Source organism: Brienomyrus brachyistius, unplaced genomic scaffold (assembly GCF_023856365.1).
Source record: "Brienomyrus brachyistius isolate T26 unplaced genomic scaffold, BBRACH_0.4 scaffold70, whole genome shotgun sequence".
Lineage (NCBI taxonomy): Eukaryota > Metazoa > Chordata > Actinopteri > Osteoglossiformes > Mormyridae > Brienomyrus > Brienomyrus brachyistius.
Genome location: NW_026042345.1, coordinates 439,258 through 452,510, shown reverse-complemented (window position 1 = coordinate 452,510; position 13,253 = coordinate 439,258). Strand labels below are relative to the sequence as shown.

The following is a 13,253-nucleotide window of genomic DNA, read 5'->3' as shown; positions in this document are numbered from 1 at the left end:
CCCCAAGACCTCTCCGGTGTTGCAGAACCTTATCTCAGCTTTGCCTAATATCCACATTTTGCAGGCACAAAAATGACCCGCCAGCGTCTAGGCCTATTCCCGCTAAATACAGCGCATTGCTCACCTGGGAAAAGATAAAGAGGTCTTCCGTGTTGGCTGGGGTTCCTGTGCTTTGTACTTGTCTCAAGTAGGCCGTGCATCCACAGTCTCACTTAATCAGGTACCCAACGACGGGAGAAGGCAGGCCTGGCCCGCTACCCAGCCACCCCTGCGATGAGCCTCCTAGCCTGGAGGCAGTCTGGTACGCTGCCTGGAGGATCTCTGGGGCGGCGTTGGCAGGAGGGGAGGTGGGTTAATAATGAAGACCTCCTTTGGGAAGATGCCAGCCCAACCTCCTGGTGTGAGTCATAGCAGCTTTTAATTACTCTCTGTCCCATCTGCTCTGAAACCGCTTCTGGTCCAAAAGAGTTCCTCTGGTGAGCCTGTGATGTCGTAACAACCTGACACCGCACCGCTGAATGTCACAACAGCAGAAAAATAGGCTGGGTATAAAAGTTCCCTCTATCTTATGAGATGCATGGTAATGATGCTCAGTTTCTCTCTCTGGGATAATAAAAAAAATATTCGGATTCTGGTAACTTGTATGGGTATAAATTAGAAATAAAATAAAATCACCCATATTACTGTAAATAGCCTTTTTTCAATACAGAATTTAGTCTATAGCAGGTCAGTCACACTTTACATTGTACGTTTTATGATCTTTGCAGTCCACATACATTCAGTCACTATGTATATAGTGCTGTGTATGTATATATGTTGCACTGTCCTGTATTTTCACACTTTAAAGTTCTGTGAAAACCCACCCATGACACTTGCTATCTGTATGTCTCACCCTAGTTTCCGAGAAATGTTATTTTGTGCCGTTGTATCGCTGTATATAGACGACATGACAGTAAAGGCTATATGACTAGACTTAAAGGTGACTTAGTCACCAACTCATGAGAGATGCGTGTCTTTGCAATTTGGGAGAAACCCCCCGCCCCCCCCCCTCCAAAATAAAAATGATGTGAAGAACTCGCAATCTCAGGCTGTAGAGTGCTGGGTCTGTGAGGAAGACCGCAGGCCCAGATGTGTGCAGTGACAACTCATTAATCCAGAATAAAGGAGTAATCCTTTCACAGATAAAAAAAAAGAAAAAAGCAGAGTAGAATTTATTTCCAAACAGACACATAAACAAATAAATAAACCCAAGGTATTGTGCTTTTAAAATCTCTTTTTCATATGTTTGGTTAAGCTTCAGGGCTTCCATAGACCACGTCAGGGCCATCAGAACTGGCCTAATTTTAGCCAAATCCTGCCCTGAATGACTACAATAATTGCCTTCAAGTACCTCAGGGTCAAGACAGATGGACGTGATGACCAAAAATGATAGCGCAATTGTTTTCTTGATTGCTTTTGGTTCCTTACACAGCTTCAGAGCCAAAGTTTAATAATCAAGCTATCGTAGACTGGAAGTAAAAAGGTCCGGTCTTGATGGTCCTGTTTGTCAAGATCCCGCCCGGAGGTCATTGCTCAGTCAGGTACAGCGGACTGTGCTTCAGCATTTTTCAGCTGGGATCAGCAGAATGTGCTGTTGTTCTGCAAACATGGTGATGCTGAAGAGCAGCTCTGGTACCGGCACACAATCCTGGGGTGGGAATCTAAGTTTGTTGGGTTCAAATTATGTTATGGGTTCTGGGTGGGAGGGAGGACAAGGGGTCCGTAGATGTGCAAAAATTTTCAAGTGGGGTGGAGGGGACGGTATAAGTCATGAGCTTAGGAGTAACAACAGTAATAGTTGTTGACTAGAGGGAAGGGCACCACGGTAAAAGTTCTCGACTTAAACTAATGGCTCCCTGAGCTCTTTTATGGGGGGGGGGGGGGGGGAGTCCTGGGATGATGATAATAAATGACTATTGATTGATTAAATTTGGTCTATGAAAAACCAGTTTGATTGGCTGGTCAGAGAATCCGTTTGGATGGCTACTACACGCCCACACATACCAGAGAATCCGTAAAGGTACCGAACCACAATTGGATTGAATTATCTGCTAAACCTCCCCAGTTGCTAAGTACAGCCACAAAAAAGGGTGAAGAATCTCAGGGCTGATGCATCATCATTTATCTCCCTCCCGGAACAGGTCAACGAGACTCGATTAACGGTGTCACGCTCATTATTGCTTCATGGACAAACACGCTCATCAAAGCAGAGCTTATCAAGGGAGCTGAACCCTCTGGGAGCCTGGCTTTCAGGGCAGCTAATCAACCGGATACCTTCACGGTTCTTCCCTCAAAAGCAGAGGTCGATTAGGGGCCATCCTACTGAAGGCAGAGTATGGAAGCTGAACCTTACTGAAAAGCATTGATACGTTTTTAAATAAGTTGAGATTGACTGGAGGAAGTAACTTCTCTAGTAAAACTGCACTAACTATGCCTTAATCTAACCACTTTCTTTAACCGCTCATCACGTTCAGGATCCCAGGCAGTATAGAGCCTATACCAAAGGCTGCAGGTACAAGTCAAAAAGTTAAAGACAAAGACATTTTATTGTCAGTTCACATTATATGTGCAAGACACACATGAGAACTGAAGTGCTGTTTCTCGCTCACTGGTGTGCGTGCCCTCCAATTACAAAATTATAGACATTCTATACAGAAAAAAAAATAAAAAACAGATAAGACAGGACAAACTGGCAAGGCCAGAGACATATCGACAAGTGCAGATGGTGCAGAGTGCAAATGGTAACAATAAACATATAGTCAGTTGCACAAATGATTACGGTTTAAGCGGCAGTTGTGCAAATGGTAAGAGTAGAAGAGGCGATTGTGCAAAATGGTAATATTATTAAGGTAGCTATGCAAATGGTAAACATAGATAAGGTAGTGATGCCAATGGTGAACAATACAGTACAAATGGTAGCAATCATACAAGTGAAATACAAATACAAATTAGCAGCCGGAAAGGTATGAGTGTAAACAGTTCTTGAGGTAGTCAGTGGAAAAAGAAAATGACTGTCCAGGGGCAGGAGGCAGAGTGGGGAGGCAATGGACAGGAGTTCAGCCTCCTGACAGCCTGGTGGATAAAGCTGTTTAAGAGTCTTGTGAAACGAGCCGGGAGGCTCCGGTACCTTCTCCCTGAAGGCTAGAGGCTGAAGTGGGAGTGTGAGGAGTGGGAGGAGTCAGCAGCAATGCTGATGGCTCTGCGGGTGAGGAGGATATGGAAAGTGTCCATGTGGGAGGCAAGGAGGTGCCGATGATCCTGCTGGCTGTATTCACTACCCGCTGCAGAGCCTTACGGCAGGAGGCAGAGCAGCTTCCGAACCACACAGCGATACGGCCAGTGATGACGCTCTCAATAGTGCCTCTGTAAAAAGAGAGCATGATGGGGGTGGAAGTTTCACGGAGTTTCACTCAGTTTGCGGAGGAAGTAGAGGCGTGTTTGCGCCTTCATGGTCAGTGATGTGATGTTATTCATCCAGGAGAGATCCTCAGAGATAGGCACCCCCAGACATTTGGTTGTTGTCAGCCCCTCCACAGCAACGCCGTCAATGGTCAGTGAGGCATGCTGAGGAGGTCTTCTCCTGAAATCTATAACCATTTCTTTGGTCTTCCACACATTGAGGAAGAGATTATTCGTCTTGCACCACTGGACCACGTGGTTCACCTCCCTTCTGTAGTTGGTTTCCTCGTTGTTGTTTATGAGGCCTACTACAGTACATACTGGATGAAGTGGTTTGTGCTGTATGTTGGCACACTGTCATGTGTCAGTAGTGTAAAGAGTAATGGGCTTAGTACACTCCCCTGTGGAGCCCCTGTGCTGAGCATCCTGGTCCTGGAGGTGTTGTTGTCGACCCGTACGTTTTGTGTCCTCCCTGTTAGGAAGTTCAACACCCAGTTACATAGGGATGTTTTGAGTCCCAAACATCCAAGTTTGTGAGTAAGCTGCTGGGGAACGATAGAATTGAATGCTGAACTGAAGTCGAGGAACAACATTCGTACATATGAGTTCTTCGAGTTGAGGTGTGTGAGGGCGGGATGTAAAGCAGCGGAGATGGCATCTTCTCTGGACCTGTTTGACCTGTATGCAAACTGCATCGGGTCGTGGGAGGAGGGGAGGATGGACTTGATGTTTTCCTTGACCAGTCGCTCGGAGCACTTCATGATGGTGGATGTCAGTGCAACAGGCCGATAATCATTAAAGCTGAATGGGTGGGGCTTCTTCGGAATCGGTATTATTGTGGAGGCTTTGAAACACGTGGGAACAGTCACTTGGCTCAAGGAGATGTTAAAGATGTCCGTGAGGACATCCTTGAGTTCCTCTGCACAGTCCTTTAGGACACGACCAGGTATGTTATCCAGTCCAGCTGCCTTGTGTGGGTTTATTCTGGAGAGAGTCTTCCTCACTCTGGCTGTAGACAGACACACAGACTGCTCTCCCTGGGGAGGGATGGTCTTCTGTGTTGGTGTGTTGTTCTGTGCTTCAAAGCAACAGAAGAAGTCATTGAGACTGTTCAGCAAGGAGATGTCGTTATCACAAGTCTGAGGAGGTGGTCTGTAGTCTGTGAGGGTTTGAATGTCCCGCCAGTCTCCGTGTGTCTCTAGTGTTGCTGTAGTATCCAGATATTTTATTGTTACATTGCTGTTTTGCCATCTTGATTCCATGGGACAGGTTAGCTCCTGCTGTACTTAGGCCTGCGGTGTCACTGGCCCTGCGTCCCGTGTTCTCAAGAGCTTGTGTACTTCTCCTGTCAGCCATGGTTTCTGATTTGCACGAACGGTAACAGGCTTAGTATGAGTGACGTCTTCAATGCATTTAGAGATGTATGCTGTAATGGCCTCAGTGTATTCCTCCATGTTGTTTTGAGTGGCAGCTTATTTGAAAATGTCCCAGTCTGTGGTAATGAAACAGTCCTTTAGTGCATAGGAGCCCCCCCTCTGGCCACACCCGTGCCTCCTTTTGTGTTGGTCTGATGGCTCTCACTCTGGGTCTGTATGCAGGTCTCAGCATGATTGTGATGTGGTGAGAGAGACCCAAGTGGGGGAGGGGGGAGGGCCTGTAAGCTCCCCTTCATGTTGTGTAAAGTAAGTCCAATATGTTGTCTCCCCTAGTTGGAAAGTCAACATGCTGGTGAAGTTCGGGAAATAAAACCTTAAAATCCGCATGATTGAAAACTCCTGCTGTGATGATAAATCCATCTGGGTGAGCCGTCAGCTGTTCGCTGATAGAGTTCGTTAAGTGCCTCGCTTCTATCACTGGTGGAGGGAACAACCCAAGGTGGGGCACCAACCAATCGCAGGGCACACTCACACGCCATTCAGTAACTCCAGTTAACCTCAGCATGTTTTTGGACTGTGGGGGGGGGGGGTAAACTGGAGTATCGAGAAGAAAACCCCATGACAACAAGGAGAACATGCATATCCATGCACATGGAGCCATGGAGACTCGAACCCAGGACCCAAAGGCGTAACGTGAGGGTGTTAAGCATTGCACCCACCACCCCAGCTATACCTTAATTTACATTCCATACATATATCTACTGGAAATTTTCACAAATTTCGATTAGCAGGCTGCGAGCAGGGACCACACCGATTGGTAGTGCTGTGCTTGTTCGCTCTGTCGAGTGAGATTCCTCCCCCAGTCCAAAGACATGGTTAGGGTAAGGATATTCTCTAAATTCCCCAGGGAGTATGATTGCATGTGTCTTGCAACAGACCATCATCCTGTCCAGGATGTACCCCAGCCCAGTGCCACAGGGGAATCTTTCCAGGCCAGTCTGTGACCAGTCTGAGAGAATGAAAGTATGCTTTGTTAATATCCTGTAAAATTAGGACCTTCCTGTCATTTAAAGGAGCTCATTTAAAAATCATACAACAGATATATAACTGAATCCGGTGGACCCATTATGCAGCTACTCATCAAAGCCCTACAACAATTTTCACATTTCATTTCATTCGGATCATTTTCACTTCAGGTCCCTCCAGCCGAATGACTCGTTGACCAAAGTACAAAAAGGATGGAGATTCAGTACCAGCTTCGAGACGAGAGAATGACTGAATTGATAAAGTGCTTCTTTCAGATTTTCATTTATAATGTCCTACTGCTTAGTTAACCTCCAAAATGGCAGGATTTAGAGAAAACATCTGTCTTCGGAACACTGAAATTAGGCACAATTAAGAATCACTGATATTTTACTCAGGACACTGCATCTGTGCTACTACTGGGACAAATTTAAAGCCCAGTCCACAAGTGAGAGAGGACACCCTTTAAAAATAAAAAAAAGAGGACCCAGATGTGAAAATGCTTCAGTTCGATGGAGTCAATGTAGGAAACACTAATTCCACACAAAGTTTCCAACAGCATTTATTGTTTAAAATTACAGTAAAAAAAAGGCTTTTATAAAAAACAGGGCAGACACATGCAAATGCCAAGCAACCAAACAGATCTGAAACTATACTTAAAAAAATAGGATAGACAAAAAGAACGTTTCTTGCCAACACCGGATCTTGTGCTCCTAAACTTTCCATTTCAGAGGCACAACCTATTGCCACCACAACCTGCGGATAAACGCGCACGGCAAAGGTCTGAGGAACAACTTGTGCCGTCGTTAAGAAAGGTGGGCGTCACATTTGCAGCTTCAGTAATGCATCTAAAATGCAGCTAGTCCTCTAGATAGTCCTGCTGACAGAGATGTAAACATCACAAGAAAAAGTCACAAAGAATACTGACAGGTGTTCTGTGGTGAAATCTTCAAAGTGCAACAAGTATCAGAAGAGGAATTTCCATCCTCCTCATTACTCATATTTTAAAATCTCGCATCAATTTGGGATTCAAAAGAAATACTCTGGCAGCAGTAAAATACCTTTATCCACGCGTGAAAGAGGGAAACCGTTTTACTACTGAACAGTGTTACCTGGAAAGAGCAGATAAATTCAAACTACATATGGTAAAAAATGTAGTTTCACCAACCAAATGCGATGAAAAGTTAATTCACTTTTGGATTATTAAACCTTTCAGTTTATGGACATCTTTGCAACATCAAAAGTCTTTAGGATCCCTTACATATAGAGTGTATGAACAAGCTTTGTTTTTCCAAGCCCACAGTGAAGAAAAAAAAAGGATTGAAATATGAATGTGCTTTTAAAATAACTTGGAAAAATCAGTAAATATTATCATTATTCTTACTAAACACATAAAGCCGTTTCACAGGTAATTTTGATCCATTCGGGATTCATTCTGACCATCTCTGTCCAAGACTGGAGAGAAATTCTGAGGTTTTGTTGAATTCTGTGAATCTTCCATTGTAAAGTGCAGCTGCTCCCCTTACAGCCCTCCCAGAGAGCTAACAACATCCTGAAACACCTGCAGAACAAGTAACATCCAGATAAATACTCAGACCTGAGGAATATCAGCTTCGAGAACTGCTCATGTACGACTGTACCTAATGTCACAATTCACAGATTCTACCTCAAATTCATTTATAAATGAAACCTAAAGCAATGACCTGTTCATTTTCTAGTTTAACACCCACATCGGGCGAATGTCTAAGCTCTCTTATATCTGACCCGTCCCAATCTATACTTACATCAAAGCTGGAGAAGAAGTACGACAGTGCGATAAAAAGCTTCTTTTCCCGTTCACTGTACCGCCAGCAGTGAATAGCCTGACCTGTGTAGGGAGAAGAGTGTAACTTCTCATAGCAAACATTCATGCATAAAAAAAACTGCCTTTGCCGGCTGCAGTGGTGTAAGTGGGATGTGTGTTATTTGGCCTGCAGAGTGATGCAAAGGGACAATCGCTACCTGGGGCCTTCTGGCGGAACCCTCCGGACTCGTCGCCTGTAAAGAAGCATCCCTGCTCAAACGTTATCTGGTCGTACTTGTCCATGTTGGCCAGGAGGCTCCCTGTGACTGGAAAATACAGCGTACTCCCATTGGGTTCCCAGCGTTCAGAGTAATACACCCCTCTGTTTCCGTCAATGGGGATAAAGCAGCTTCCTTAGAGGAATTAAAAAGAGAGAGAGATAAGGGGGCAGCATACAGATATGCCAGTCATAACCGAACGCTTCAAGAAAACAAGTTTTTAAAAATGACATCATCATCTTTACGATATACTGCATGCAACACTGTAAAGATCTTAAGCGTTATGGCCGTATATTTAAAGATTAGAAAAAGGTAGGATTTTATTACCCAGATATTCGTTAAAAGCCCCTTAACCCCCACTGGCACAGTCCCTGCCTGTCACTCCTCCTCTCATCCTGCACGCATCTTTGTACATCTCATCATATTTTCATATTCCATTATTGAATCTCTCTGTTCTTGTTTCCACTTATCATTATTATAATTATTGTTAGTATATGGCACAACTTGCAATGCTCTGCACTACTTTATCCCTTAATTTTATCATCTGCTTTATGTTCTTTGTTCTGTGTGAGCTGTCATGTCAGCATCGATACTGCCCAAACACATACCTAGGACATGCAGTTCTATCTGTTCGTACAAACACAGAGGACTCGTGCTCATCTAATTGGGGGCGTGGGGGTCCCGACTATTCGACAAGAGACGTTTTCATATTTTTAGCGGGGGGAGAGCACTCACGGTGTTTTTTAACTATGCCCTGGATCGGGCACAGCTTCGGCCCTCCGTGGTCCTGAATGTGGCCGTTTGCAGGCGGGCCGTCGCCTCCAGCGCAGCTCCGCTTCCGTTTGCTCGGTAGGCAATCCGACGGCTGCTGGGCAAACCCTGTGCCCCAGTGGCCAGAAATCCAGCCATCCGAGCTCGTCGGTAACCCGCTAACGACGTCCATGCAAGCGAAAGGCCGCAAATACCAACTGCTACCCGACTTAACGAACGATCTGTCTACAGATAGACCATTAATGACCTGAACGCAGGGAGATGCAACTATGAGTAAAAATCATAAAACCCCTGCGCCTTTTCTCCAGAATATGTACTGTTTTCTTAAATCAAAAGTATTGTCGTAATAAGACTGCTAACTACAAGACCCGAGAAAGGGGACAAAAGTAGTTCAGTTGTGCCTTAGTTTTGCTGTAAACATGAAATGTCTGTACCTAAATTTACAGCAACCACGAATCTTTTTAAATCTCCTAATGCAAACCAAGCTAAAATACGATTTCTGGATATATTACTGTCAATACGATTAAACGATCAATTAAAAACATCTATACTAAAAAGTTGCCGATTGTCTGTAATCCCTCTTAATAATCGGCTGGAGTTACTTAGCTATCCATTAAGAACAACTAAAATACGGCATAATCCTGGCTAGTACCAAAACGTTAACGAGTCTAGTAAATTATCCGTTTAATAACTCTAATGCTGTTTTTATTATGATAATAATAATACACGAACTTAGACCAACTTAAATAACAGTGCTGTTAATGGTACGCGCCGTACGTTTCCAACACGAGAATGAAGAAAAACAAAGCAGGTTTCTCTGTGGTGCCCTTTCAGGTGCCAGATTTAACCGTGCATAGTTGTAGTGAAAAAATTAAAGAGAATTGTCAATTTGAATATGTCATTTACTGCATAAACGTTACTTACATTCTCTTGATAAATAAAAACGTTTAGTTTCACCTTAGTGTGTCTAATTAGTTCAAATATTCAACCATAATTTAGGCAGTTTTTTCGCAGCTATGAGAGGTCTGAATAAACCACGTGGATCCTTTAAAGAGTAACTCCGCGCGAAAAATTAAAAATAAGCAGAGGCTTTCTCAAACTGAACGGATTTTCTTTTTTACGGCGAAGTTCATGTAGTTGATTGAACGATAGGGTTATTAGTATGTTTCATTTTAAATGGATCATTCAGGCAAAGCTATGAACATTCATATATTCATTCAATTTTATAGTCATAGTGTAAAAATATCTCCTAGTTGACAATCTCATATGTCATGTGAGTTGCTAATAAAATGCTGTCAAATGTACCTTAATTTGAAATTGTTTTCTTCTGCTGACTTTCTTACGGTAACAGAATAAAAACGTGTATAGTACATGACAAAAAGTGTCATTTTATATGTGAAGGTATATTTCATTACTAGAATGTATATTTTTAAGCTATTCTGAAGCACTTTAATCTTTACTAATGTTGTTCGTTTCTATATTTGTGGTTTTAATTACTCGAAAAATATATACATTAATATAAATAGTATAGGTAAACAGGGACTGTGTTCCCACGTCTTTTTCAAGAAACATTGTTACTACACATCTAGCCCTTAGTAAATTATTTTCCTATCTTTAAGCAGAACTATCCCTAGAACATAAACTATTAGTTTACACCATTTCACAAAATGTATATGCAGAATTTTAAGTAAAAAATTGAGCTGAAACAAAAGTTTGATTGTATTTGTATTGGCATAGTAAAATTTTGTTTGGATTAATATTCTTCTACAATTATTTAGTTTTGCAGTTTTATAAATAGTTCCTATACTATTGAAATAGTGCATGAATACAGCCACACTTATTAAAAATGTGATACTTCTTCGTTTCCAGTTTGTTAGAATAGATGCAGTACGCCTTGTGCATTTACTCAAGTTTAATGACAACTAAATTCAGTTTTAATTTAATTTACTTATCTTTAATGTGAACCGAGAAAATCTAATTTAATCAGCGCTAAAACCTAATTGCCTTTTGATATTCATTCGGAGATGTAGATAGAAAGAAACAAATTTGGTTTAATCTTGACCTCGTTGTTTTGGTATTTTGTACCCTCCACCGATCCGTAGTTGTACAGAACCCGGAAGTGTCAATTTGAAAACGCGTCTCTTACTTGACAAACAGCGAAATACTTGCTTTCTCGACGAAGTAAACACTCCTTAATTGCAATGTCATTAATGTGTGCGGGTCGGTTCTTTAAGCTTTTTGACTGACTTACATACGCGATCTGTCTGCTTTGCGGTGCCGCTCAACATGTCAAGCAGTTGATGCCATTCATTAAACGCAATAGCATTTTGTCAGTGGTTTGTAGCTACACGGCAATCAAGAAGACTCTTTTTTGTTACTTATAGACTTATAAGCTTGTTTGTTACTTTGTTTTTGTTACCTTCTAACCATATCGATGTTCTAACGTGGGGTGGCTATGGTGAATTTCTTAGGCTGTTCTTCATGAACAACTATTAAAGAACTCGGTTTGCGGATGACATTTTAGTGATTAGATATAAATGAATGGTTGGTATTAACATACCAGTAATTTTTGTTAACGTAATACAGCTTGATCGTGTAAATGCACGAGGATATGGTAACATTCATCTCTATAGTTGCGAGTTGTTTCTTAATTCCAGGCGAAATTAGATAAAAAAGCAAATTTACCAATTCCTTCTAAACAGATCGATATTAACCATCCTTGTTGGCATTTAAACACAATGAAAGTCCGCTCGTCGGTGTTTGCCTCTCTTTGCCTGATAGTGGAAATATGTGGCATTGCACTTTTTCTACGAGGATTTTTTCCAGCGCCGGTCAAGTCGTCATTCACCCTGAAGAGTAAACTCTCTGACCAGCCGGCCGAGCCTGGTCCAGGTACGCGATCAGCAAGTCGTGCATTAAATCTAGTAGTAGATTTTCCACTTTTGCGAGAGGAAGAACACTCCAGTAATCTGGGAAGGAGAGCTGCAATGAGTCGTGCTTCGCTTTTATTTGAAAATGATTCATTTTAGACACACTGCATAACGACGAAATGTGTTAATTTTAACTCATGTGTGGCATAGCAGTGGGCATCTAATTTAGCACCTAGGAAGTAGGTCTTGGGGTCATGGTCAGTTACATTGCTGGTCAGGGATTCAAACCAGCAACCTTTTAATTGCAAGTATGCTTCCCTAACCACAAGACCACCACTGCTCTACTAAGCTACCACTGAAAACAAGAATAAACTTCTCAAGTTATATACCTCTGAGCGACCATTAGACCCCCACAGCTTTTATTTAAGTAAAAGTGTGATTATTAAAGCCACTTAACTTATATTTTAAATATTCCCACATTTTTATTCCTATTGCAGGAGATGCAGGCAACTCTTCAAAGGTGCCCCCAGCCCTCTTTAACCGAGTGGTAGTGCTGCTGATCGACGCGCTCCGGGAGGACTTTGTGTACGGGGCCAAAGGCCGGCACTTCATGCCATACACCAGGAGCCTGATTGAGAGGGGCTCTTCATTGAGCTTTGTGGCCAAAGCCAGGCCTCCTACTGTCACCATGCCTCGCATCAAGGTAAGCTGGGCTCAGGCCCAAGTGCATTCTGGGGCATTTTAACCGTGCTTCTCTTCTACTTTCCCGCTAATGCATCATTTTGGTACTTAAAGCATAGTAATTGTTTCTCACATTTATGCCAAACTCTCCTTGTGTGTGTCTTAGTTTTTAATCGATTGAACAGCTGTAATTATATCACCGATTGGGAAAGAAAAATGTTTTGAAATTATTACACCAGAGATGGAAAGTTCAAGTCTAGAAAGTTAAAATCCAGACCATGATTTTGTTCCAACCAACCAGTAAGCAGATTGGTTGAAACAAAATCTTGGTCTGGGTTCGTACTTTCGGGACCTGAACTTTCCACCTCTGATTAGCACTTCCCTCAGTGGTGTAATATACAATCATAGTTTGATTAGCTAATGACAATGTCAGCGTTGCTTGCAGTCCTCCTTTATGACACAAGGTGGCAGCAGAGGGACATTTGTGGTTAGCATAGCTGAGAAACACCTTCTCCCACATCGGGACCCATTTACTTCCTCATACTATATGGTCCCAACTCTCCTGGTATGGTCTGTCCCTTAGTATGTACCTGACAGCCGCAGTGAGCCTGGTGTCAGTGTTTTTGCTACGTTTATGTAAAGATACACACAGCGTGGTGCTGGCATGGATATTAGTGATGGGAATTCCGGCTCTTAGGACTCAGCTCACTTAAAAGAGCCGGCTCTTTCGGCTCCCAAGTGGCTCTTCAGATTTTTTTGGTGCTTAAATGAATTTATTACCAATTATTAGTTTTATTAATTACTATGGTTGGAAATCACGTGCAATCATTTTAGCCAATTCCTCATCAATTGTGTTCTGTTTGCACAAACTGTCTCATAGAGCTCTAGGTTGTAGGTCTCGGTAGTTGTGGTGCTGTACTGGATGACTGTGTAGACATTGACAAACTGGCACTTTCAACAGTTGCAGTAGACAAACTGTCACTTTCCTTAGTAGCAGGTTCACTTGCTTGTCTTTTTTCTTCCCACTGCACTG

The 13,253-nt window shown here is 42.6% G+C and overlaps 2 protein-coding genes across 3 annotated transcripts in view; one reads left to right on the top strand and one right to left on the bottom strand.

Moving 5' to 3' along the window:
* Window positions 1-6,383: 6,383 nt before the first annotated feature.
* si:dkey-109l4.3 (uncharacterized protein LOC559137 homolog) lies at window positions 6,384-9,600 on the bottom strand. Its single transcript, XM_049002620.1, has 4 exons — window positions 8,634-9,600; window positions 7,839-8,033; window positions 7,622-7,704; window positions 6,384-7,398 (listed from the first exon to the last, which is right to left on the bottom strand). Exons 1-4 carry the CDS (start codon window positions 8,839-8,841, stop codon window positions 7,360-7,362), a joined length of 525 nt encoding a protein of 174 aa, XP_048858577.1. The 5' UTR covers window positions 8,842-9,600; the 3' UTR covers window positions 6,384-7,359.
* Window positions 9,601-10,743: 1,143 nt separating this feature from the next.
* pigg (phosphatidylinositol glycan anchor biosynthesis class G) overlaps window positions 10,744-13,253 on the top strand; it is a 70,055-nt gene continuing 67,545 nt past the window's right edge. For both annotated transcript variants that reach the window (XM_049002607.1, XM_049002606.1), the window contains exons 1-2: window positions 10,744-11,561; window positions 12,037-12,242. In XM_049002607.1, the coding sequence (XP_048858564.1) occupies window positions 11,408-11,561; window positions 12,037-12,242 (360 nt within the window). In that variant the 5' untranslated portion in view covers window positions 10,744-11,407. The remainder of the gene's footprint in view (window positions 11,562-12,036; window positions 12,243-13,253) is intronic.

What these genes read in the sequence shown, in the direction of transcription:
- si:dkey-109l4.3 (XM_049002620.1), bottom strand. Translation starts at nt 8,841, where the DNA reads ATGGACGTCGTTAGCGGGTTACCGACGAGCTCGGATGGCTGGATTTCT. An exon ending in GTTCCGCCAGAAGGCCCCAG is followed by an intron (nt 7,705 to 7,838) that starts GTAGCGATTGTC and finishes CTCCCTACACAG; the next exon opens with GTCAGGCTATTCACTGCTGG. An exon ending in ACTTCTTCTCCAGCTTTGAT is followed by an intron (nt 7,399 to 7,621) that starts GTAAGTATAGAT and finishes CTTGTTCTGCAG; the next exon opens with GTGTTTCAGGATGTTGTTAG.